This window comes from Mercenaria mercenaria, chromosome 14 (assembly GCF_021730395.1).
Source record: "Mercenaria mercenaria strain notata chromosome 14, MADL_Memer_1, whole genome shotgun sequence".
Lineage (NCBI taxonomy): Eukaryota > Metazoa > Mollusca > Bivalvia > Venerida > Veneridae > Mercenaria > Mercenaria mercenaria.
Genome location: NC_069374.1, coordinates 19783247 through 19806525, shown reverse-complemented (window position 1 = coordinate 19806525; position 23279 = coordinate 19783247). Strand labels below are relative to the sequence as shown.

At 34.1% G+C, this 23279-nt stretch overlaps 1 protein-coding gene across 2 annotated transcripts; it reads left to right on the top strand.

Moving 5' to 3' along the window:
• The first annotated feature begins 10481 nt into the window (after positions 1-10481).
• Positions 10482-22773, top strand: LOC123526501 (uncharacterized). Of its 2 annotated transcripts, XM_045305673.2 has the most exons (6): positions 10482-12207; positions 12558-12719; positions 13268-13322; positions 14125-15219; positions 17331-17348; positions 18938-22773. In XM_045305673.2, exons 1-6 carry the CDS (start codon positions 11827-11829, stop codon positions 19633-19635), a joined length of 2409 nt encoding a protein of 802 aa, XP_045161608.2. In that variant the 5' UTR covers positions 10482-11826; the 3' UTR covers positions 19636-22773. The 2 variants fall into 2 exon arrangements, with proteins under 2 accessions (XP_045161608.2, XP_045161609.2); XM_045305674.2 differs by lacking the exon at positions 17331-17348.
• The last annotated feature ends 506 nt before the right edge of the window (positions 22774-23279 follow it).

Genomic DNA, 23279 nt, shown 5'->3' with positions numbered 1-23279 from the left:
GGTGGTAAGCTCTCCGACTTCGATCCACGTTACAATGAGTTCGAATTCTGTTCAGACCATTCTTTAATTTTAATGTAATTGTATCGATATAACTTTAATTTTTACATTATTTTATGAAACATATTTTTTTCTCGTGTACTGACGCCAATGTCTTTAATTGTCCGTTGAATGAACGAACACTTGTCCGGTCCTAAAGATTATACTCGACATTTTGTATAGAACGGGTTTTTTCCAAGTACACAGAAGAATGTAGAATAGTAGAGTATTGCATTTGATAAATGAAAGATAAATCATGAAAATTATGACAGTTATCACGTCTGTTAAGTTTACAATTAACAAAAATTGTATGGTGAGACAGAGGACTCGAACCCAAAACCCCGAGATTGGTGACTGAACGCTTCACCCGCACAGCTATATGAGCACATGCGACATGATCATGTTAATAAATGCATTGGGTTTTCAATAGTTATATCGTTATTTAGGTTCGGACACCGAGAATTAAGTAACGAAAACATACAGAATATTCATGAGTGCCAGGTCAACACTTACGGACAATACCATAGGTAGATAGAGGATATTTGTTTGTTTTGAGTGGATATGGTATATATCTCGTCGAGTAGTGATAACATTTTTAAATTTTATCTCTACGAGATGAGATATATACCATATTCACTCAAACAAACAAATTTTCTTTTTATTTTATGTTTATTCGGTTGTAAAAATGGTACTATTTTTGACAACTAATCATGTTAACTAGAGGATGAATACATAATCAAATTCATAGTTCAATAAACAATCCGCCGTATTGGATTTTGAAGACGAATCTAAGAAGTGCTTTACATTTATTTTTTGTAACTTCTCTGTTTGTGTGAGAATTTCCACTACTGACAAGTTCAAAGTTAACTTTGACATCATCCCTTCGGTCTTGAAAAATCAAAGTCATTTCCAAAGAGTAAATCATACGTTTCTTCATCAATTTCTTTCAAAATCAGTCCATTATTATTTTGATTCATTTTTTAACTCGTATTTTTATATTTTATTTTTACCTTTGTTTTGTTATTATATAGATATTTGTTTTGAATGACAGATAGCAGACGTATTGTTGTTGTTGTTATTGTTCTTTGGTGATGTTTTGTGTTGTTGAATTAACGGAGACAACTAGTACAAAAATTCAAAGGGAGACAATGAAAAAAGTAATTCCGGCAGAGGGGGCGGAGCTATATCACACACAGTGTGAGTGACAATCATCGACTGATATGGAATTTATTTAACTGATAGAATGCAGTATTTCATTAGTTAGCAAATTAAAGAGTCAAGTAAATAGGGTCATAACAAATGTATAAACGTAAATTTATTCAGTGGAATCTTCAGAGTAGTATGTTAAATTACGTGTTTACATCATTTTAGAGTATTCCTCTCTTGAAAAAAGTAAAAAACAGTATAACAGTTCTCCATAAAACACAACCACCCTCAAAGTTCCGTGTGTCAGACTAGGTGGGTGGGTAACAAACAATTAAACTAAACGTACCACCTTTCGAGTTCTTCCCTCAAATTACAGTTAGTATCGTGTGTGTCCACCACGTGCATTAATCACTTCCTGGCATATGCGGAGAAAGCTAAGAATCAACGTCCGAGAATCTGCGATGGGTATCCTGCGCCATTCTTCAATGAGCATGTTTGTTAGCTCCTCGACAGTCCTTGGTTGCCGATCTCGACAGGATATCCTGCGTTGCAGGCATGCTCTATTCGCTCTATGCCCTCCTGCTCCAGGTACTGATCCACCACCCGTGCTCGGTTGGGGCGTGCGTTGTCGTCCATCAGAATGAAGCCTGGACCGTAAGCTCCAGCGTAAGGGCGCACAATAGGGTCTAAGATCTCGTCCCTGTACCTAACACCGGTCAGTGCCCCGTTTCTAATGACGTATAGGTCCGTGCGCCCGTTTAGGATATGTCCGCCCATACAAGCACTGAACCCCCTCCGAATGGGTCATGCTCTGCCACACAGCAGTCTCGGAAACGTTCGTTTCTCTGTCTCCACACTCGTCTGCGCCCGTCATTGAGATCCAAATTGAATTTGCACTCGTCAGTCCACAAAACGTTGCGCAAACGTTGACGTCCAAATGGCAGCTGGTCGCGGGCGAACACTAGACGACATCTTCGGTGGTGTGGGGTCAAGGGCGGTCTCACGACCGGTCTTCTAGCTCGCAGGTTTGCAGCATCAAGTCTGTTCCCGACAGTTTGAACAGAGATCCTGTACCCAAACGTCTGCTCAAAGTCCCTATTTAGCGTAACGGCGGAGTCGAACCGTCGACGCCGTGCCATAAGCGATAAATGTCGTTCCTGCGCTTCAGTTGTGACCAGCAAACGACCTTGAACTGGTTTCCGCTGTACATCTCCAGTGTCCAGGTACAAATGCCACAACCTGCCGATAACGCTCTGGCTAACATTAAACTTCGTCGCAACATGACGTTGGGTCTGACCAGCTAACAGATAGCCGAGGGCACGCTGCCTTTCATTTTGAGTCAAATGGCGTCTTTGAGGCATTATTTTCGAATTTTATTCCAATATGTACTCTAGTTTTGCGCTAAAAGACAAATCTGCACTCGTTACAATGAAAACAGTTGTGAAATGAATCATTGAAGCATATACAATAACTTTATGCGAAAACCCCGTGCACGTTGAAAACCGGGTTTTTGATACCTGTCCGGTTCCCTTCATTCAACCATGACCGTGTTTGCACTAAGCGACCTGCTTTTCTTCATTTTTAATTCTAAATGGTCTAAACATTTATTCACTATTGTTATTTTTAATATATTTGCATTTACAAAAAAGATTTATGATATTATACTTCTGACCCTTTAATTTTTTTTAGATAAAAGTAGATAAAACTATCGCCTGATTCAAAAATGTTTGTTATAAATACATATCTTAACAAGAAATATCTTTAAAAATGATAGTCGGCGAATTGTAATAAGGAAAGAAGTTTATGAATTTTTCATCTAACATTCATCTTTCATCTAACATTTTTCAAATTGCAAAACTAAACACCGCAATTTAACAATTTAAATGGTTCTCTTTTAAATTTTCGCAAATGTTTCGTATGGTTGCAATTTTGTTTCGTTTATCCTTTGACGAATAATTACAGCAGTAGTTTGATAAAGATTCATGAAGCGGTTCATGAGAAGAGGTCATTAAACGTGTTTCTATTTTTAGCTAAATTGGTCCCTATCCCCATTTGTAACAAAATAGCAGGAGACCTTACGATATTGTTACACATCGAGTTTGATAAAAATCCATAACATGTTAGTGGTTAATGCGAAGAAAGGCATATCTACTTTTAGCTATAGTGGTCCCTTATAGGGCCCAAGTTCCTATATAAATAAATTTGGAAGAGGACCTTATAATGATGCTCCAGACCAAGTATGACAAAGATCCACCAAGCTGTTCATGAGACGCTGTATAAATAAAATCTGAATAGTAGATCCCTCGGAAGCACCGAAAACAAGGCAAACAGTGAAAATTCCAGACTCGGTTTGATTGAGTCTGTTCAACAGCAGTAATGGAAAATGCAACACTGCCCACGCCCTCTAGCACCGGCTTAAGCAGTATTCAATCTTCAAATCTAAATGAGTTGAAATCAATGATCCCGAAGGACCAGATAAGGCATTTCTAGTTTTAGCTCTAGCAGCCCCTAAAAGGGGTTAAATGTCCCAGCTGAACAAAGTTGGCTACGGGCCTAATAAGGATGCTACAAATCAAGTTTGATTAGAATACGAGAAAAAATCAATTAAAGGATTTTTTTATTTATTATTTTTATTTATTTCTAAAATAGGCCAACTGATCCCGCTTTAACAAATGTATAATCGCTATTCATGAATCTTTGGACAATGACGTCACACCTATAAAAAGTGAAGGTCAAGCAAAACATACAATTGTAATTATTTCAATATAAATTTCTGTTTCGTAAGCAAAGTTTGACCGTAATCATATCACATAGATAAACTGTATGCAGCGTATCTTCAGTTCAGTGTAATGAGATCAGTCATTATATAGCATATATATAATAAAACAGACTTCAACTGAGTTCAATATTTGCATACCATACTAAAGAAAAATATTCATATATAATAAATCAGTTAAATAATTTATAACAAATATATCAAAGCAAACAAGTACTCATTTTAATATGCAATCTGAATAAGTCACAAAAGCAAGAAACTTTTTCATATACAGACGACAATTGTAACAAGGAAAATCTTTAAAAAAGCACTTCTCTACATAAAAGACTGTTATCACACCCTTATTCATGTGATACGCAGACCGTATTCAGCTCTTTCCTTAATTTGATATATGTTGGTATTTGAACAGGTTTTTATCATATCTATTAAACTTACTTATCCTTTTGAAATACAACATGTATATCAATATTCTTGCTAAATATACTGAGCCAAAGTCAGCTTTAAAACTGCGAACAGCGTCGTTTAGGATAAACGCTTTGTCTACATTTCACTCAGCGTAGCACAATCAACAGAGTGAAAGAAATGAACACTCTTGTCCAATCAGGCAGAGTGTTGCATAAATCTTCCATTTTGATAAATTATCTATAATGCGTTATCAAGTAGTTTGATTTGCAAACTGAAGTCACGTGGCATAGGTAACGAAAACGAATTTAGACGGCGTCGCCGAAAAATTGTTCTAAACCGAAATTTGCGGCAGAATTTTATCATTAAATGTTACTGGGGATTTATCTGAAAGTTAAAACCAGCCTACTCAATATCATGTTAGTTAAATATCTTCCCTCTAAGTCAAATTACTTCTAGGAGAAGAATTCTGTAAGACTTGTCTTTCATTCTTATCCTTTTCTGTTTGGCTTTCAAGTATGACATATGTACCATTATATGAACTCTATTTTGGGAATAAATATGTTTAAACTAAAATACTTCATGAAACAGGAACATTTATTTAATAGCAATAATAATGGCAAATGATAAAATCGCAAAATCTAGTACAAACACCATGAACCTCCTCCGAGTTCAGTATTAATCAAATGACAATTTCCCATACACTTTAATATGAACTGCTACAGCTTAACCTGTTTTAAAGATAGCAAGATTTTAAGTAGTGGGGATGGGTGTTAGTTTGGTCATTTTCAAATCAAATGAATGCTAACATTTGTTTATACATTTTCACATAATTATATTTCACTATACAGAGTTGTGTCGGTGTTTTATGGTTTTGGTGTACATTTATTTCCAGGTATGGTTTAAACTACATGTACACATAATGACGAAGCTCTATATAAATGACGAATGTTTAAGCCATTGCATTATGTTCTGCTGATCCTTCGGTTTCTGACCAGTAACATGACACTTGCAGACTTTGACCCTGTTCGAGTCGGTTATTTCCAATAGGGAGATGTTTCAAAATTTTCAGTTACTGAGGGAAGCTATTTTCAGTGAAGCTTTTATTAATCGGGGCCTAGTTTAAAAGTGCATTATAACACTATATAACGTAACATTGACTTGAAATTTAATATTATGACAAGTGTAAGGGGCTTATCAATTCACATATTCATTAAACGTGTTGTCCTAGCGAAAGTGAAAAACAGACCTTAGCTTTTTAAAACCAAAATTCTTTCCTTATGCTTCTGCCAAATCCGTTAAAATATTCAGCTGAATTAACCTGCTACAGAGATGTGACTACTTTAATATAGTCAAACAGACTGGATTCATCTCCCGATCGAGCTGTATAGCATCGTAACGGAGACCACCTGGCTCTAAAGACCACCTGTTTTGTTTCCCATTTTACAGTGTATTTTAACCTGTGAATAAAGACCACCTCCCACTAAAGACCACATTTTGGCTCTCCCTCTCCCAAGGGTGGTCTTAATAAACAGGTTTGACTGTATTTTTATCCTCTCAGCGTAGTACAAAATAACACAAAAGTCGGGGTTTCTCTAGAAAAGTACTAAAACAACATTTTATATAATTAATATGTTTGATACAGCTCAGCGAAAAATCATCAATACAAGAAACGCGGCAATGCCACGAAACCAGGTTTTCAACACTTTTCATAAGAATAAAAAAGTATACTGAATCACAGTGCACCACTTTAAAGCACAACCCTAACCCTAAAGCACAACCCTAACCCTAACCCTAACCTAACCCTAACACTATTTTTAGTAACAATGACCTTGACCTTGATCCCAGAAACCCCAAAATCAATCCCATGCTACAATTTTAAATAAGTTTTCTATACACCAAGTTTCATCATGATAGCTCATTCCTAAGTTAAGTTATTGACCGGAAACCCTTTTTCTATTTTAAGTAACAGTGACCATGACCTTGACCCCAGAAACCCTAAAATCAATCCCAGCCTTTGTCTTGATATAAGCTACATACATACCAAGTTTTATTAAAATTTCTTTACCGAAAGAAAAGTTATTGACCGGAAACACCAGTTTGACGCCGCCATCCGCCCGCCCGCCCAACGACATACCCCAATCTAATAACTCAGGTTTTCGTTGAAAACCTTGTTAACAAACACCCCCATCAATAATCTTTGTTTTGCCTTTGTTAAAAACTTTGAACTTTTATACAGTTTACTTGATACGGATGTCGTACATTTCTTACTATAATGTAATGATAATCCTATAAAAAAATACATGCATGCGCCAATGTATCTTTAAGTAGCAAACAGATCCCTCACATGTCTATAAACTTCATGCAGACCTATTCCTCGAAAAATAAATATAACTTAAATGCTGTGAAATAAATAAATCGAATAAATTTATGAATGTTTTACGTCAATGGTTTAAACTACATGCAACATCTTTATTGGTTATGTCATAAAATAAAAGCTCAAGTCAGTCCTCAACGTTGACGCGCTTCGGACAGTCAACTCATGGATCGTTTTCGTCTTAACATTTTACATGAAAATACATTAACAAAGTGTAATAATCATTATCATAATCCATTATTATTATTACTATATTAATAGATACAACATTTTGTTGACCTTACCTTTTAGCTTAATCTGACCTTGAATTGACGCAAACAAAAAGATTAGATTGACAATTACACAGTTAAAAACCTTTCTATCAGATGACACTATCTTTGATAATATAGGTAAGCAGTGATATAAAAGATATTAAGATATTGGTTTCAAACCAGATTTTGAATAGAGGTAAAGGAAAACTTGACCACAATAGTTGTTCAGTATGCCTAAAATATAGATCAATAGAATATTTTACTATGTGTATGTCAATATTACTTTAAAACAAATCGTTTCATACATATTTTTACATAATAACAAGGTATTTGAGTAGCAGTCACTTTATAAAACAGCTACACTTGACTATCATGTAGCGAATGGCGATTAACATTTTATAAATTAAAAATATATGTATATATGTAGCAAAATCAGCTTTTCTGAGACATTTGAGTTTTGTGATGGACGGAAGGACGGACGGAACAAAATCAATATGCCTTCCCAAAAATTTGGTCAGACATGTTCATTTTCTCCAGACCATAATCAAATTAAGTCAAGTTGCACATTACCATCTATAGGTGTAAGCGCAGGTGTACTTTTTGTTTAAAAAGAAGGCATCTGTGACGTACAGACGGATGTACAGACAAACTGGTGTTAAAATTGACATCACTTCATGTAAATGCATCACTTGACCATCGAAGTAAGTATAAATCAATTTATATATAAATATGTATCAAGACTAAATCAATAACCAACTTTATTGGGTGTGTGTGTGTATACGGGAAGGGGAGGGTTAACGTAGCATCGACACAATTAGAGAGTTTGAGATTTCAACCTTCGCCTTCCCCTTCAACGTCTCTTGCGAAGTTAACGTAAAAAGTTGAAGTTCGATTAAAATTCCTTGAGATTTCAAACATTAGAATGAACCTTACTTCTTTTAATCCGCCTATTCAATTTATCCGTAATTATGATCGTTTTTTTTCGCGCATTTTGATACCAATTGTCCGAAAGGGCAGGAATTTTACAAGAGGTTTTAAAAATGAAAAGAATGAAAATTAAATGAAAAAGAAAACATTTCAATTAATATAATCATCGCATGGATATTAGAGCGATTACCTTAAAAGAAAAACAACAACAACAACACAACAAAAAAACAACAACAACAAAAAACACGATAAAACAATGTGAACAATGTAAAAACTCGTTAGTGTTGCTCCGAACATTTAGGTTTTATATAAAATTATATCAGTATAGTCAGTATAATGCACGATTGTAAATCATACACGAGAGGAAATAAAAATGATTATTACATACCTAAAATTATTTTCCATTGGGTTTCAATGGACCGCGATCATGCAATAGTTTTCCATATCATGACGTTGAACGCTTTCATATCGGACTAGTCCCAATCCGTGACTCTAGTTACCTCCCCTGACGGTCCGTCCATTGCGAATCTCGTTTCTTTAGATTTCTGTTGCTATTGTGTATTTGTTTAATTTGTAATTTATGCAACATTTGTTTACTTTTACACTTTGATTAATCTGACCTATTAGATACTGGCACGTAGTAATTTATCAGACTGAAATGAAATGAAAGTTATAATTACGTCATAAGTTGGACTAATATAGGACGTGGAATGTTTTCTTAACGTTGTAATGGAAAGAATCGCGTGACGTCCATGGCGTCCACGCGCACGTTGCGACAAGTTGACGTCATTTTCGCGGAAAATATTAATGCGCGTCAGTTTGATTTTTTATTGCATTTTCGGAGATTTTTTTTCCGTATTTTTTCCTGTCTTTCGTAACAGAACGATAATTTAGATATAAATTATTCATTTGATAGTGGATATGTAATAAAAAGGTTATCAACTTTATATGTGGATATATGCACTCGTTCTTTCGCGGACAATATTGCGCTCCTAAAGTCGCGCAATATTACCGCTGCAGAACTCGTGCATATATCCACATACAAAGTTAATAGCCTGTTATGATCATATCAAAGTGATAATGACACTCTGTATGGCTCTGTATAATGCCAAACTCTCAGACAGCACACTATGATTTTAATATACTGTTTTATAAATAAAGCATCTGCGGATCCAGGACTTTTTGTTAGAGGGACACCAACATTAAAGGTAACCAATTTTAGGGGCTGGGGGCGGGGAGGGGGGTAGGGGTATGGTAGGGTCACACCGAGTTTCAAGACTGACTTTCTTTGTAAAATGTAAGAATCAAAGGGGGAATTAACCCACAATGTCTCTCTGCCAGGCTCTGGTTCCATGCATTTAAAAAATGGAGTTATCCCATACGGCTAACAGGAAAAATCTCTCATCATGATATCATAAATCTGAAATTGTCTGATACTTCAAAAGAATTTTCCGTCTTACTAGTACCATTTTATGTTTATAATTAAAACGCAATTGTCATGTTAAGTGTCCGACAGAAACAGATTGATTTTATTTGGATGTGAAAATAAAATGTTCCACCAAATGATAATCGCGCGTAATTATTTATTTTTCAAGTAAAATGACTGTCATGCCATGTGCCTCCATCCAGATTTCAGTCTTTGATGCCGAGTATGTGGACAGAGTAGATGTAAAAAGAATGAAGTTTCGACTTTCGTGATATCACATCTTCGGACGTTCAAAACTTCACTTCATACGACAAAAAGACCCATCTGGTATAATCGATACCGCCTGGGGACACAAATATGCCGTAGAAGTTAGAGTTTGAACAAAATCTCAAAATTTCTCAAAATCAGTTGATAACTTTATACTTCCAGGTTCAATTCAATGTATTTAGTTAAAATCATTAGCCATACAAAACTTCATTATTCTTATACCTATTGATAGTGTTTCGCATCAAATTTAGTCTAATTATATATATGGATAATCAAATACCTTAATAAGCAGAAATCCAAAAACTAAGCTTTTTATCTCGCAAAGTAATAAAGCGAAGTCTTAGGCTTACGTGATATTACATGGAAAACTTTAGTAGCAACGTGTGATTTAAATAAAATACACACATGTTGGTGACGTTTTACCCAAAATATATATGAGAGACGTTGAAGGGGAAGGCGAAGTTTGAAATCTCAAACTCTCTATTAATAAGTCATATGGCGACTTTCCAGCTTTGATGGTGGAGGAAGACCCCATGTGCCTCTCCGTGCATTATTTCATTACGGGCGGGCATCTGGTTAGAACCACCGACTTTCCGTAAGCCAGCTGGATGGCATCCTCCCATGAAGAATTCAATTTCTGGAGTAAGGCTCGAACCAACATCGGGAAGTGATTTTAAGTCAGCAACCTTAACCACTCGGCCTAGGAGGCCCCTAACTATTACTAAAATAGTTTTTTTAATGGCTGCTACTTTGTAAAAATAGAATTCCAAAGAGCTGTGACTTCGGTCTTCACAACCAAATGTCTTAAATTTGTCACCACTATTGTCCCTATTTTTCACATTTTATGAAGAATTGGAACTAAGATACAACTTACAGAGGTTAAGAAAGGCCTAGTATGTAAATGTTATGTTTATGTAATTTGGTAATTATCGCGGCCCGTCACTTGAAATACAGGAAAGTACCGAAAATGTTATTTTCCATCGAAATACCTGAAATGAGAATTCTTACGTCGGCAGATCAGACAGCGCAGAATTTCAGCAAATCTAGAAAATTCAACTCCGTTTAAAACTGAAGAAGTCAGCTTGTTATTAACCTTCGTATACTTTAAGGAAACTGACGGTCGACTGAATCTTGTGAAATAATAGGAAGCGAATTGCTTACAAATTCTGTTGATTGTGAAGTGCACGGAGTAGATTGTGATCAGTAAGTAACTTTATAAATATGTCCCTAAATGGGAATGCACCATGAATTACGTAAAAGTTTGTACTTCATTATGAAACGGCCATTGCGACTCAAAGTATGTATCAATATAAATGTGGCGAAAATGCTTTTCGAATGTTCAAGTATCAAATATCTATCAACATGTGTTCGGGATATTCATATATTCATGTTTAATGAGATTAATAAATGGTTCTGTCGGTATGAAATCACTAAATTTACCAACTCAACCAGTTGCGTGCTTGCTAAAAGAGCCCTGAAATGGTCAATGGCAGAAATAAGGAAAATAATTTTTCAGTCATATTGCGGATATAGAAAATAGGTAATTTCAGACTTTTAAATGGAAGAATTAGAATTTATTCTGATATGAAAAAGGCAAGCTTTGAAAGTTAGCAAGCAATGCTTCATTTTTTGATCAGTTTATGAACATTGTATATTGTAATAAAACGTCCTTTACTATTCTGTAAAACAACATAAAGGTAAAGGTAAACTTTGTTTCTTTTGTTGCATATTACCAATAGCTCTTGTGCAACAAACTAGGCATACAGTAATAAATACTTACCTGTGCTTATTTTTTTCCTCCTGAAACAACCCTTTAAATGCTGAGTGCCGAGCAAGGGAGCTATCAGTTCCATTTTTCACGTCTTTGTGAAGCGGTCGTTGCTCAAACCCACGACCTCCCGCACACAAAGCGGACACTACTATTGAGTTTTTTAGGCAATTTTATATCTTCATGTATATACATTGTAACCTCTACCCCCATGAAATGCAGTGAAGATAACAATTTCTACAACGTTGCATGGAAATGGATTTTTTAAAAAGAAACTCATACTACTGTATGATCTTGTACATTAATATACGCTGAACACGGTCGCATGCAGTCTTTATACAAATTATATTAACCCTTCTACTCGGTAAAATAATACATATTTTGCTTAACAGGGACGAATTTTCTTCACATCCTTCAAATAACAAAACTTAGACCGAATTCACGCTGAAAATGGCTACAATGGAAGACGTGGACTACTCTAAAAAGGCTAAAGAAGCTGAGGAAATCACTTCCAAAGGGTTGTGCAACTTCGTCCTTGGAGAATTTAATGCGTTTACACAAACAACAAAAAACATTGACAAACTTAAAATTAAAGAAAACCATAGAATAGGAAAGCCTGCCTATACGAATATGTCCAAGGATGCCTATAAGAATATAATGCGTGGGAAGGCAAGACAGAACCCATTTCAGATTTGCAAGTGTTACATGCCATATAACAGGAAGTTATTAAACTATATTGAAAAAGCGGATTTCTATACCTTGATAAATGTTATATGCGACTTTGTACCCTTCCAGGAAAGGTTGTCAGATGTAGAACCTCTATACTTTAAGGTACTCTTTTTTATGTTCGAGTTGAATATTGCTGTATAGAAGGACGATTTATTTGTGACTATCTTAAATCAAGTTTGTAAGTTTTGGACGACATTAGTTCAATTAAGTACGAGCTACGTTTTACGAAAAAATCTCATAGTATGTATTTAGAATAAAAAGCTGCCATTATATAGTTTTTGTGATTATATTTTCTATATGCATTCAACTTAATTCATGCATTTTTCTTACCAACTTACGATACTCTGCCTATTCGCAAGTCTTTCGTGACGTTTTCTAATGTGATCGGTGGACAGACTACCCATCCAAATGGTTACACTGTCTAAATGTTCTTTACTTTTATCAAAACATAGGCTAGAGAACAAGCAGAATATATTGACCGACTTGCAATGAAAGCATTGTTGACAGAGAAGGAACTGTTGGATTATGTTGACCTACTAATTAGGCTTTTAGTCAAAGTAGAAGCTGTAGATAAAGACACGTCGATTTCTGACGCTAGGAAAGATCTGGAGAAGGTAGTTCTTAAAAAATTTTACCTGCATTACTTACACTTTAGTTATATAATCATAAGTCTAAACATGTGAATTGAAAGAATAAAGTTGAAGTTAACGGTAATATATTTATTATCTATTCTTTGTTTGCAAATGTCTAATTATCCCTTATGAGAGGTAAAGGGATATGCAGTCCCATGCGCCCGTCCGTCACAACTTTGCTTGTTTCATACCTCATACATATCTTGAAGAATTTTGACCAAACAAACTTGTTAGACTTTCATCTACATATAAAGCTATTGCTCATGATACATTTTACTTTTAATATTACATGAGTTATGGGTTCTTTGTCTTTGTCTTTGCTGGATAGAGCAAAAATGCTATCAAAACGCGCGTGAAGAAATTGATTTACTACAGATATCAGATACTTTACGTTTAATCTTGAGAATAAGTTCATCACATGATAAGGGAGACAAAATAATTAATAAGGTCATTATAGTAATCTTTGTGCATTATGCTTTTGACTTGTTCGTTAACTGTATTTTTTATGCTAAATTATCTATCTTTTTCAGATGAAAATTTCACTAGAACCTCCAGCATACAAACGCTACACCTTTTCCATTGAAGGTATACATAATTCAAATGAATTGACGAAATCAATTGTGTCCGTCTTTTCTGTTATTTTCTGAACAAACTGAGCAATCGAAAATTAATTCAGTTTGAAAAATGTATGGTTTGGGAATCGAGCACAATGTATTTGAAATTTGGTGCTGAATGTTTATTGTCATTTTATAAGCCTTGATCTGTTCAATTTCTTTAGAAAAGCATAATTCAGCAGCCAGATCACCACTGCTATCTACGCCAGCATTCATTTGTGTTAATGCTAACATGCGCTGTGTACGTTTGCACATTTACATTTGCCCATATTTCTATGAAGAGTGTTGTATAGTCAATGTTCCTGTTAGACTGTTCCTTAAATTATAAGTTCTTAGTCGATATTTGATTAAAAATCCTCCATCCAAGCCACAGAATCAACAATTGTATCCAGTATTCGTATACTAATTCTGGAATAAGGTGGGACCCTATACAAATGGGACAAATGCTGGAAAACATCAAAATTGGTATTAGTACATTTAATTATTAAACGCAGGTTTTATTACAAAAAATTTACCCAAAAAAAAATCAGACCTGCATTTTATTTGTAGGTTGTTCACTCTTTTAACGTTAACATTAACATATATATATTAACTCAAATGTCAAAATCCGTTACATAGATATAACTGCCGTTTAGATATCCGCACACCTGGCTTCAAAATTCGTTTAATTTAACATAATACCGTACTATCAATTTATTTTATATATTTTTAAAGTTTTACTACATGTTTTAGAATAGTTATCTCAATGAAGACACAACTTCTATTTTGTGCAGCCTGGAATACCTGTATTGACACATTAGACAAGAAAAAAGTTTATATGCTTCTGGATTCCGCACAACTCCCTGACATGAAAACACTCAACAGATTATGCCAAAATGATGCATTTGGAAGAAAATCTGATGTTGCGATAGACGTGTGCAAGAAGATATGTGCTTTCATGAAAAGTTTCAGTACTGCTATCACCGACGTTTGGCCATCAAGGAAAGCAGTTCCTTTACAAGAAAATGAGAAATTCGACATCAAATTTGTTGTAATAACAGAAAAATTGGAACAGAAAAGTATGGAGGACTTAGAAAAGCATATACAATCATATTACGACGTACTTCCACTTCGAGACTGCGATCATTTTAGTTCAGAGGAAGAAGATGTGATGAACTATAAGGGTAAAGTGCTGACTGACGAAGATCGAGATAAAATAAGAGCTTGTATAAGTAAAAACGCAAACATATTACTACAGAAACATACATACCTCAGTGTTATTTCTGGAAGCCAGTTTAGATCCGTTGGGTACGGCAGAGGTAGCCATGAAATCTTAGATACTCCGTGCATTGTTCTGAATGTTCACTACAAGGGCTATATTCCCATTGACGAAGAGCCATTTAGTAGTGAGTACGACGGAGTAAAGGTCGATGTCAGAGAGGACGTCTTTATTCTCTATAACCAGACGGCGCAAGAAAAACATGACAATCTGAAATATGGCTGTCTCATTAGTGGCGAAAAAGACGAAAGCGGACGTCCAGCAGGAACACTTAGTGGTTTCGCTATTCATCCCGAATATGGCCTATGTGGACTGTCCTGCTCCCATACCCTGCTGTCACCATCTGAACTAAACAAAATAAACCAACAAGGTCAAATAGATTGGAGTCTACCTTCGTTGCCAACGGAACAAAACAAAACTCAGAAAAACGTCTATCAGCCATTTAAAAACGATGCCGTTAAAGACAAAAATAGAATTGGGCAATTGGTAAAGGTAATTTACCGAAGTGGTACTGCAGCTTCTCAAGGAATGGATGCGTGTGGTATGGATGTTGCGCTTTTTCAGTTAAGCAAGAGGTTACCAGAGTCGAGTGACTTTCCAGTTGTACAAGGTAAAACATTCGCAAAGGTAGTATTAAAAATTCTACATAAAATCAAACAACAAGTGACCTGACCACATATCAAACAAATTTATAGACATACTGAATTATTGAATGGTATATACTTGGATTATACGTACATTTTAACTCAAGTAATCGAAACAAACTTAAAGAAGTCGTTTATTTAACTGCAACATTAAGCATACATAATTTTATATCATATAAATATTAATAGAATGTATGGAGGAAACAAATGGTTTAGAAAATAACGTACTTGTAACATATTTTTGTTTTGGTTCGTTGAGTTAGTTGATAGTAAAATATCAAACATTTACAGAATGCTTCCAAACGTCACGTCAGTAGATATCATGTATTGACTTCAACGAGCCAAGTCCGATTACTTTGAAGCTTGTTTTCACTAAAAATTATGCCCCTTTGAAATCAAACATTTTCAACTTTAAACTCTCGCTTATCTGTGGCATCACGATTAGAACTCTCTGCATGAAGTACATGTTTTGATGCTCTTGTTTTGGCATCACGAAATGACCTCTCAAAGCCAAGTTCAATACTGTCACTAACATTTCAACAAACGCTCATTTTTTACTAAAAAAGCGAAGAGATAAATCTTTTGTCAGTGAACTAGTAGAAGAATAGTAGCGTAATATTTCAAACAGCTTAACATACTGCCACCAGACATTGAAAATCTGGTAAAATTTTAGATAAACGGGTTAAAGGTGGTTAATCAAATTTTGGTCGACTGATGGATTTGTTCAAAACTTTAATAACTAGTTATCTACACTTATTGTGTTCGCTGAGTAATTAATAGATGTTAGCTTTTCGCTTGAAGTATTTTTAAAAATTGATTTTTTCTATCCTAGTTGTCCAACTAAGATAGCATAATTTTAGCATTAAATATAAACCTAAAAAACAACATATTTAGCCGTTAAAGGGAAATGCAATGTTGTTTTTATGTTAATTCCATCTACTAGGATTTCTTAAATCATTCAAAGAAGTGAAAAAATTTTCAAAATTAATAAATTTATAGATGCATATTTGAACTATATTTACTTATTTCTGTAAAATATTTTCTCTACTTTTTCCAACTGTAATGAAAGAAAGTACCATATTTTGCGTCATACACTCAAGAAGGATTTTAAAAGGTTATTTGCTAAATACAGAATTCAGCAGTGTGTAAATGACGTCATAAAGAAATAAAATGGCTGCCTCCATGATCAACCATTTTCTTAGATTTCAAACTGCTATATCTTCTTTCAATAATGGTCCGACTTTAAAAATTCTATCAGCGTTATGAAAGGCTTGGGGATGCATTTACAGTATATATTTTGCCAAAATGTGTTAGAAATGCACGTTTATAAAATTATTATTACCTACTTTTGCTAATCATGGTTGCGCAACCAATATAGATTAATATTAGATGAATTCCAAAGCTCAACGATATTTTAAAACTGGCCATTTGTTTCAGATAGTTGAAATATCCCAATATTTAGCAAATATAAATGTAAAACTAAAACATACATTGAAATCTAAAGAAATAGTCCACTTCCTAAATACTTTTATATTGAAGGGAGGTAATTACCAAATTTTATAAAAAAGTAATAAAATATACATTTCCAGCTGGGATCTACCTCTGTAAAGGATCTTTTTGTTCCTTAAACAAATTTCTGACAGAATGTACTGAAACGTGTCATAAAATGTTGTTCAAGAGAAATTTTGCAAAGCCCATTTTAATATGACATATGTCACAGGGTGAGAAAAATGTGCAGCCAGACCGGGACTCGAACCCGGGACCTCGGAATACCGTTCCGATTCTCTACCGGCTGAGCTACCCAGCCGCCTACACACTTTCTCCCCGTTTTAATATTCAAGTTCTATACCGTGACACATATATGTATGATTAACGTCCATAGTTACTCATTTGTGTTAAAGATTTGAAAAGAATAAAATGTAAAAAGCTGATTTTTTTCTGCAAAACAGGAAATTATCTTTTATAAGTTATTCTTCAATATTTGCATTTAATAATGAAAGAGACTAATAATGTGATAGACTTGTTTAAAAAGAAGAAGTAAAGGGCTCATTTCACATTTCTGTCTTGTCTTTTCCAGTGTCCGAAGATTCGCAAGGTATGTTTTATCAAATTATTTATTTGGTGAATGTGAAATAAGAAAAACGTTAACTACTGGCTCATTCACTGTAAAGTTGAGCTTTTACGTCTTTTAACCTGCCATCGATAAATCGGTACTTTTCCTCAAAATTGTACAAAAAATGTACATATCACATTCTAAAATCTACATTTCATTAACCAGTAGACTCAAATACGAACATATTTTACATTTAAGGTAGTTTTGCACGTTCGGGACAAATGTTATCCACAATGTAGAATTTAGTATATTAACCCAGATTTTTCGGAACATCAGATTAAAAAAGCTCGGCAAATGAAAACGATAGGGTTGTGTGCCTGACTTTTTGGTAAACCTATTTGAAGATATTGATCCTCCGATCAATTTCTACAATGGTCTTCTAAAATCGCACATTTCATGGCATTTTTGCGTACAGAAAAATTACTACAGTGTATATTTTGATAAAACTTTTCATTGTTGTACATTTAATTATTTTCAAGCATATGGTCAATAAAATGTATAGGTCCGTCTGCTTAATTGTTTACAATTCGTAAACTGTCAATTGCATTTCTTATATTCCTGCTTATTGTTGACATTATTTTGAATTATTTTCAATGAAAACTTTTTCACAATTTATCCAATTTTAAATAAACCTTTAATTAAGACAGAAACACTGAGTGTTGAACACATAATACACGAGATATAATATTTCCCCGCCAACATTTATTCAATACGTGTAACGGATAACATGCATTATTCTAGTAATTCCGTATATTTCAGACATGATGTAAACTGACAGCGTGTTTGTTTTTTAACCACTTCATTAGACATGATGTTTCAAATTTTAGTGATTTTCTCCATGCACCAGAAATCTCGAACACAACTATTCTCATGTTAAAACTAAAATATAAGTTCTAACTCATGTTTCGACTGAAAAAAAGGAAATAACAGCTGCTTTCGAATTTTACTGCTGATTTACTCAGCCATGATCTAACGCAGTTCATCAAAGTAAAAACGACTAGGCTTAACCAATCAGATTGCTTAAATTAATAAAAGACTGGAATTATTAGACGATGCAATTGTGGGTATTCCACATTGTGAACGAATATCTTATCAACACTCTTAGTTGAAAAAATTAAAGTGAAACCACGACTTGTACTTGATTTCATTGTCAAATGGTTTTGTAAATCCTGTTGTCTTTAGAATTCTCTTTAAAGCTTCATCCTTCTTATTTGTGGAAACATTTGGCAGACATGCACTTGTCCTTTCCTGCGTACCATAAACTTGATTAAGCTACCAAACAACGGTCTTGGAAATTGACACGATTAGACTTTCGGAAGAGCAATCCAATCTGAGATTGTCGTTATTTTACTTATCCATCATAAATGACCTTGAACTTTTAAAAAATCTCTTAATTTTAATCTTAGATACATGATGAAAATGTATTACGTTTTCTAAAAAGGTATTGCCTTTATTACTCAAATCCTTAAATATAGCTAGTTAATGGACTGTCATATTGTTAAAACATTATGAATTTATTTCTGTTTTATTTGAATTTTGTATTATTTTAAAAACCTTTATCAATTTTCTAGAAAAAATACAAGCACAGTTTGAGAGTGGAGCAGTCGCAGGATTTGCTTGGCATGACGAAACAGCATTATTTTCTAAGTATGGAGCCATCACTGGTTACACTGTTGGAATACCTCTTGACTCTGGTATATCCTGTAAACAAACTTGCACATGGACTTATTATAAGAAGTCAGACAATCCACAAGTGGAGTTCGAATTCACATTACACAACCAGCTATGTTTTATAAAGGACAAAAATAAAAATTGTCATATTATGCCATGGGACAGACCACATAAAAGTAACGAAAGATTTGCTTGGAAAGGAGATTCGGGATCATTGATGTATCGTCAAACAACAGATGGTAACTTAGTATGTGTTGGAATAATTGAAGGTGGTAGAAAGGGAAAAAACGCAAGATGTTATGTTACGCCCATTTTGCCGGTTCTTAAAGCAATGGGCATAACGAACTTCAAAAATTTTGAAAGCGAGCGTATGGGGAAGGATGTGAAATCGTTAGTCACAGATATGAAAGAAATGAAAGAAGAGATGGCAGAGTTAAAGAGCACAGTTAAAACATTAGATGAAGATGTGAAAAAGATGAAAAAAGAGATGACGGATATAAATAGCACAATGGCAAAAGGCTTTGCAGATGTTTTAGAAAAGTTTAACCAAAAGGAAATGTCTAACATTTCACTTGAGGAATCAGAACCGAATGCTTGAATACACTCCGCATCCATATGATTGTTTTCATTTTGCTTTCTCTCACTGGACATGCATTTCATGATTTTGAAATTTTAAGATAAATTAAAAGTGACCCATTTGTTAGTTGTAATCTTCATTTTGGATTCAAACAAAAATCAGAATTCACCACATTGAAACTAGATACTAGAAAATGCATATAATTGTGTATTTTAATCATAAACAGAATTTCAGGTCTATGATTAGAACTTTACATGGAAGTCTTATGTCGATTTCACAATTTCCATACCGATAAATTCTCATGTTGACCTCACTAAAAGGCAAAATGTGGATGTTTTTCCCCAGATAAAGATAGTATTACCTATTTTTGAATATCGTATCATCTTTAAATACTTAAGATTTAATTAGAAGCATTGCAAATCAAACATTTGGAACCACAATTTGCTGAAAAATCTTGAAAAAAAAATGTCCATTTGCTTACAAAGTGTCCTTGTCCTTTGAATATACTGATAAGGTTTCGTTTTCCCGTATGTTTATGTTTTAATGACATTCATTTTAGTTCTTTCATTTGATGAGAAAGGTTTTGCATATTTTGGGAAATGTCATTGTTTTCGTGCTTGTCTATAAATATGGGCTAATCAGTTATATCTTTGCTCTTATAGTTTACACTCGGGATTTATCACTTCTTCTTGAATTGGAAATTATAGCATGGAAATTTAGAGCCAGTTTTAGGAATCTTGGACTTTATTTTCATTGGAGAAATAAGTTAGAACTTTGGAGTTTTATTATAACTTTATTATTTACAGAATACATTAAATATCAAGTGAATTTTATTTGGAACAGAGTGACACATGCAGACTGTGGAATATTCTGACAATGTTCAATACATATTTTTAACTTAAGGAAATTGCCGATTGATGTATATAATTTTAATCTTCTATTGCTATATAATTTTATTGATATGCATATATTAACAATTAGTAGATATGAATATGTGTTATGAGTGGAAGATTTAATAGAATCTGAATTTAGAATAGAAATCTGGATTTATTCTTAAGTGTTCATTTCATTTAACATGATGACTGTTCTTATGTATAATCAAAAGCTGTGTGATGATTATTAAACTATTGTTACAGCACCTAGACATATCTCGAGCACATGACATCTTATTTCGTGAGCACGATATCTTATGTTTGATTTTCAGAATGACCGACATCACTGAGATATTATTTCAAGAAAAAAAAGATTACTTATAAAACCACTTTCTGTGTAATTTCAAAGTCTTTAGATGTCGTGCGCACGAGATAATATCGTTCGCTCGAGATAAGATGTCGACGTGTACACGAGTAAATTTAATCATAAAAAATGCATGTCCTAAATATATAAACGATATATCTTTTGAAATTAATTACAAAATAATATTTTGGTGTAGTGCGTTAAAATGAAATGACCTATGGTGAGCTGATACATTTCTAAAACCATGGGCGTGTAAATTGGCGCTTTTTAATTTAGAAATATGCAGTTCAGCATGTGGCCGTTAAAATCAGATGGGCGATGTTATTTTAAGACATATACCAATACGACTTGCCTGTATCTAAAATGCATTTCTCTCTTTCTGTTCTGGGGGCTTTATCTAACTCTGTCCCTCTGGCCAGATCGCTCTGTGTCTGTACTGGTAGAGGATGAATTTCGCACCCTGTGTGGCTGCGTTAGCTATACGTAATCATGAAAAGGGCGCTATAAAAATCTGGTATAATAATAATGATAAAATTATTCGCCAATTTCGGGAATAATTCGGCATTTACTGGCATAAAATATTTGAATATCCAGGTGCGTATCAACCGAAGGGTGCTGATTAAAGCACCTTATTTTGAAAAAAAGAGAACTTTTATGACAAATACTATGTCTTTCTTTAAATAATACTTTAAAAAAATGTTTCTGTACCTTTTGTTTAAAAAGAATGTTATTATACTGGAATGATAAGAACTTAAAAATTCAGGGGCGAATAATATTGAGTGATTACACATTAGAATCACACGGTTTAGGGTATAAATTTTATATGCTTGCATGCCGGACAGGATTTTCCCGTGCTTTTCCGATGTTAGAAAAACTCATCTTACACCCAGGTGTGTAAGATAACTCACGTGCTATAATTTTTTAATGCCCAACTAGCTTAAAATCGTATGCCAGTGTCGTAGGGTAAAATAACGGTACATCTCTTTAAAGTTTTGGTCATTTTATTTAAATGCTTATACAAAATGGTACTTTTTATTTTGTATGTTAAATGTCGGGACGCCATTTTCGAAGCAGGGGGAGTATGTCGTAGGGTAAAATAACGGTAAATGTAAATATCTTTAAAGTTTTGGTTATTTTATTTAAATGCTTATACAAAATGGTACTTTTCATTTCGTATGTTAAATGTCGGAAACGCCATTTTCGAAGCAGGGCGAGTATGTCGTAGGGTAAAATAACGGTACATGTAAATCTCTTTAAAGTTTTGGTTATTTTATTTCATTTTCCCTTTTTTGTCCCGTCTGGTGTTCCATACTTTTTAACAAAATATTCCAATACTTACGAATGGCCAAAGGAAAATAAATCATGACCTCCTGTACTAATCTTCCACATATTTTGGCATGTGACTTACTTTAACCAATCACGATCTGGTCACTTCAAAGGTCAATCTTTTGAAACATATATATTTTCATACTCTGCAAAATAAGCCAAGTATCTTTGGATATATTACATATATAATCAGGTAAATACCAATTTTGTACTTTGCAATTATATTTCTTGTTGTGTCTAAAATATTGTATTGATATGTAATGTATTTAATACATTATTACGAGTTTAAATTTACTGTGTCGAAAGCGGTCAGTTACGCGCCACCATATCTTTTATAACACTCTTTTGTTTACATTTTTGACAGCTGTCATCTGTCAAATGACGTTTCACTATTTCTCGCTTATGTTTACTATTTGTTGTTTTATATTTTCAGAATTACTTCTTGGTAGTAAAACAACATCATGTTATTATCACCAATAAACCCATTATTGAACTAAATAAATGTTTTTGTCATCCGACCCACCCTCAATGAAATTGCCACATCATGTAGCCAAGTCGACTATATTACTGTATATATTCAGGAACTGAGATAGTTGAGACGAAAGGGGTGACACCAGCTCGAAGATCGAAATTTTGATCCTAAGCTACACCTGAAGATCGAAAAACGTCAAATTTCAAAATAGCTTTTAATTTCGGGCCAGCTCAATGATCGAAATTTATAATATTCCAAAAGCCAAATTTCGATCTCGTATTGAATTAACAACCTGTTCCAAGATTGATATTGAAATGAAAAAGTCAAATATCGAGCAAGCAATAAGTGTCGAGCCATCTCGAAAATCGTACTTCAAATTTTGAAAAGCTGAACTTCAGTATAATACTGAAACTGCGATCTGCTCAAGATTCAAAGATTAAAAATCGTGCAAGACCGGATATATCGAAATTCAAGTTTTCATGCCCCCGGCATCTACTGATGCGGGAGGCATATAGTGATTGTCCTGTCCGTCCGTTCGTTCGTCCATCCGTCCGTACGAGGTTAATCAAATGGGACCGATTTGTCTAGCATCAATACCCCTTACTAGAATGACTTGATAGTAATGCAGATG